Below are 3939 nucleotides of genomic sequence, written 5' to 3'. Positions count from 1 at the left end.
GCCCTGCCGCCGCCGCGCCCGAGCCGAGGAAGCGTGTGCCGGCTCCGCGTTTCAGCGCAAACCCGTCGCCGCGCCCGCGCCCGCGCAGCCACATAGCAGGTGTCTGTCTCCTGTCCTTTCTCGTTTTGCTCCTGCTGCAACGGATGTGTCTGAGAAGGAGAGTAAAAATAATAAATGCTGTTTTTGTTTTGTTTTGTTTTTTTACAAAGAGTGAGGTTTCCAGGCAGAGGACTCTCTTCTCCTTGAAGTAGAGGTTGTTCAGATATTTCTGAGCCGGCGGCGGAGAAAAGGAGCCCAACTCCTCTCCCCAGCCCTGCACAATGTGAATGTGAAAGTCTTTGCGAACAGATGTGTAACTAGACCTGCCTGGGCCTTGCTGTTCCCATCCATCAAGTGGGAGTGACAGCCTCTCCCTCCCGGGGTGGTAGCTGGGGGTGCAGGAGATGGTGCGAGGCTCAGAGTCTCAGGGAGGCCCCGGGGTCGAGGGGAGGGACTCGCCGGGGTCACGCAGGTGCCGGTGGCGGGGCCTGACCCCCCGGGGACCGCTCGGGCGCCCGCCGCCTCCGTGCTTACTGTCGCTTGCCCCCGTTTCCCAGAGGGGTCATTTGTAACCAGCTCGTGACAAATGCAGACTCTGTGTGTATTGTGGTATCTGGTGTTCTGTTCTTTTTTTCTATCTTCTAAAAACCTTCCCTGGCTTGTGGGAGGACCATCCGCAGCCCAGCGGCCACCGGGACTTTGCTGGATGTCGGAAGCCGTGACGAGGAGGCTGCTGGGGCTCCTGAAGTCTCAGTCCCAGCTCACCTTGTTCCTCAGATTCTTGTTTGCATGGGGAGGAGGGAGGAGATGGGCCAAGTTCCCTCTGCCTGGAACGCCCTTCCCCCCCTTCTTCACCTGGCGAACTCCTACTCGTCCTTCAACACCCATGTCAAGCGGCGTCTCCTCCAGGAAGCCTTTCCTGACTTGCCAGACTGTCGACCCCTTTTGCTCTGTGCCCCCCTGTGTCTTGTGCTCCCCTTCTTCTGTCTCAGCGGCCGCATTCAGTCTGTCGTTGTCACTTTACGGGTGTGTCGCCCCACAGCAGACTGTGAGCTCCTTGGGGGCAGGGACCGGTGTTGTGTGCCTGTCTGTCCCTTGTGCTGCGCCTGCCTGGCCCTGCGTGGGTGTCCAGAACGTTGGGTGCCTGAATAGCGTGGTTACGAGAGGCGAGGGGACGGAAGTGGTGGCTACGTCGCCATTGCCCTGCCTTGAAAGGGCGCGGGGGCATATCCGCCAAGAGAAGAAATTGGGGTGAAGAGCATGCCCTTAGGAGGCTCAGGACCTGGGTCCAATCCTGGTTTTGCCCCCCTCCTGCTGGGTGACCTTGGGCGGGTCAAGGTCGCTGTCCCACCTTAGTTTACTGACTTGCCAGATGGGGTTAACACCGGCTCCCGTCTCGTGGGTCGCTTGGGAAGCTTGCGTGGATCCGAGCGCCGGAGCAGGGGCTCGAGCAGCGGCCGCAGCCAGTCTGTGCTGGCCGGTGTCGGGGCCTGTCCGGGGCCCCTCGCCCCTCCTTGGGCAGAGCCGGCAACGAGGTCCTCCTGGCCTCCCTTGAGCTGGGCCGGCCCTCCGTGCCCGCCTAGCCCCAGGAAGGCCCCCCTCCGGCGGGCAGGGTCGGGGCCCCGCAGGGTCGCTGGGCTGCTCGGGGACTCTGGCTCTTTGTTCCCAGGTGACCTCCTTCAGCACGCCCCCCACCCCGGAGCGGAACAACCGGCCCGCCTTCTTCTCCCCGTCCCTCAAGAGGAAGGTGCCCCGGAACCGGATCGCCGAGATGAAGAAGTCTCACTCGGCCAACGACAGTGAGGAGTTCTTCCGGGAGGACGGCGGTGGGGGTGAGTGCGGCCGTTTGCCTCCTCCCAGCTCCGTCCCTCCTTCACATCTGGAGAGCCAGCAGGTGCCCGTCAGGGCTGGGGGGCAGCTGGGGACGGCCAGACAGGCCCCTGCCCCGAGGGGCTCCCGCTCCGCGGAGAAGAGGAGGCACAGTGCGTTTGCAGACTTTTCCGGACGTTGATGGCCTGTCGGTTGCACACAGAGGGTCCAAGAAATCCTCGCCTAGTGGGACACGCGCTCTCTGGTTCGTCCCTGCGCCTGGTGACCCCAGGCCGTGCTCCTGCACAGGGGGGACCATCAGGGTCTCCTCAGGGCCCACCTGCCCACCTGTGGTGACCGGGCGTCTCAGCCTGGGGTCTGTGGGGGCCCCAGCCGGCCCCTCCCAGCCACGCCCCTCCCACTGTCTCCTCGGGCGGCGCCCGCCCTGCAGCCAGCAAGCCACGCACCCTGAGAGCGGGAGGCACCCCGTCTAAGCGGCAGGAAGCCATCAGAAGGCTCTCAGCAGGGGAGTGACGGAAGCAGATGTGAATACTGAGCAGCACAGAGCGGTCCCTGCAGGGAAGGGGCTGTAGGAGGCAGGCTGGCTCCCGGAGACGAGGTGTGGGTGCTGGGCACCTGGCACGTGCGCTGGAGCGATGAAAGGGAGGCCCCCGGCCGGAGCTGGGGCTGTCCTTGTTCTGAGCACCGGGGCCCAGAGACGGAGGGCCCTGGCCTTGACCTGCCCGTGTGTGTTTGCGCAAGCACCCTCCCCGCCTCGGCTCCCTTCCAGATCAGTAGGGAAGGGCTGGTAAGCACCCCACCCTGCCTCAGGCTGAGTCACGGTGATGGGCCCTCCCAGCCTTGCCTGGGCCCTGCACACTCGTGATGCCTGTTCCGGTGACAGAGGGGCCCCAGGGAAGCAGGGGACATGGTGGGGCGGTGAGCCAGGCCCTCGGAGGAGACGAGGGGTCAGGGATGGCTGGAGGGACGGGGGGGTGCTGGAGGGGTGGCCGCAGGCGGGGGCTGGCAGCTCTAGGGTGGGTTGGGGCACCGAAGGGCTGGTGGTCAAGGGCCCCGGCTGCAGCAGCGGTCACGCCGGCCCGTTAGGGGGCCCCTGCGGGAGGAGGTGCTCCCCGGGTCCTCCCAGGGCCGTGACTTGGCCTCCTCCCCTCCAGCGGATCTGCACAATGCCACCAACCTGCGGTCTCGGTCCCTGTCTGGCACTGGGCGGTCCCTGGTCGGGTCCTGGCTGAAGCTGAACCGAGCGGATGGAAATTTCCTTCTCTATGCACACTTGACCTACGTCACTTTGCCGTTGCATCGGATTCTAACAGGTAACCACGCTGCCTGAGGTAGAAAACGGCGCTGCTTTCTTATAGCTGACCTGAGTCCCGCTCCGCGTCCGCGTCCCGCTCGGGGGCCGTCTTCCCCGTCTTGTTTCCAGCCCGGGGCCCGTCAGCAGGTGTCTGTGTTGGGCTCCTGGCCGCCCCACTGAGGCCCCTGGAAAAAGCACGGCCCCTCCTCGCAGCTCTCTGGAGCCCCTCCTGTCCCCCTGGGGCGGCTGCGGGCCCCTGGGTGTCACCGGTGGGTGGGGCGAAGCGCTGGGGGCCGGGCAGGGGCCGAGGCCGTTTCCCAGCTGGAGAGCGCGGCGCTGCGGCCCCGGGAGGGCGCGGGGGGGACACTCGTGCTTGTACTCGGCACGGCCTCCCCGCGGGAGCGGGGCCCTGGGTGCTCACGTCCCGTCTCCCCCGCCGCCGCCCTAGACATCCTGGAGGTACGGCAGAAGCCCATCCTGATGACCTAGCCGCGTGCAGAGCCTGCGCGGAGCCCCCCCGCCTGCGCGGCCCCGGAGCGCTGCCAAGTGCCTNCCCCGCCGCCACCCCCCCAGCCCCTCTCTGGAGAGCTCTCTGCACCCGGCGGGGACCAGAGACGCCAGGGGGCTGTGAGGGAGACGAGCAGCGTGGCGCGTCCAGACCTGCGGCCGCGGCGTTCACGTGCGGACACACAGCCGGCAGGTGGAGAGTCCCCTCCACCCCGGCCGGGGGCGCTTAGCGGGTCGGGCCATCAGCGCTTCCCCACGGAGAACCGGCT

The 3939-nt window shown here is 66.3% G+C and overlaps 2 protein-coding genes across 2 annotated transcripts in view; one reads left to right on the top strand and one right to left on the bottom strand.

Annotated features, from left to right (window-relative positions):
- KIAA0930 (KIAA0930 ortholog) overlaps window positions 1-3711 on the top strand; it is an 11587-nt gene extending 7876 nt beyond the window's left edge. The window contains exons 8-10 of the mRNA XM_077758011.1: window positions 1709-1871; window positions 3024-3182; window positions 3612-3711. Of these exons, the coding sequence (XP_077614137.1) occupies window positions 1709-1871; window positions 3024-3182; window positions 3612-3652 (363 nt within the window). The 3' untranslated portion in view covers window positions 3653-3711. The remainder of the gene's footprint in view (window positions 1-1708; window positions 1872-3023; window positions 3183-3611) is intronic.
- The window catches only part of FAM118A (family with sequence similarity 118 member A), a 246590-nt gene that overhangs the window by 91573 nt on the left and 151078 nt on the right, over window positions 1-3939 (bottom strand). The gene's annotated exons all lie outside the window — the stretch shown is intronic.

The sequence above is a fragment of the Crocuta crocuta genome, unplaced genomic scaffold (genome assembly GCF_008692635.1).
Source record: "Crocuta crocuta isolate KB4526 unplaced genomic scaffold, BGI_CrCroc_1.0 scaffold143, whole genome shotgun sequence".
Classification (NCBI taxonomy): Eukaryota; Metazoa; Chordata; class Mammalia; order Carnivora; family Hyaenidae; genus Crocuta; species Crocuta crocuta.
The sequence above is the reverse complement of the archived record's forward strand: the minus strand, read 5'-3'. Positions and strand labels throughout refer to the sequence as shown.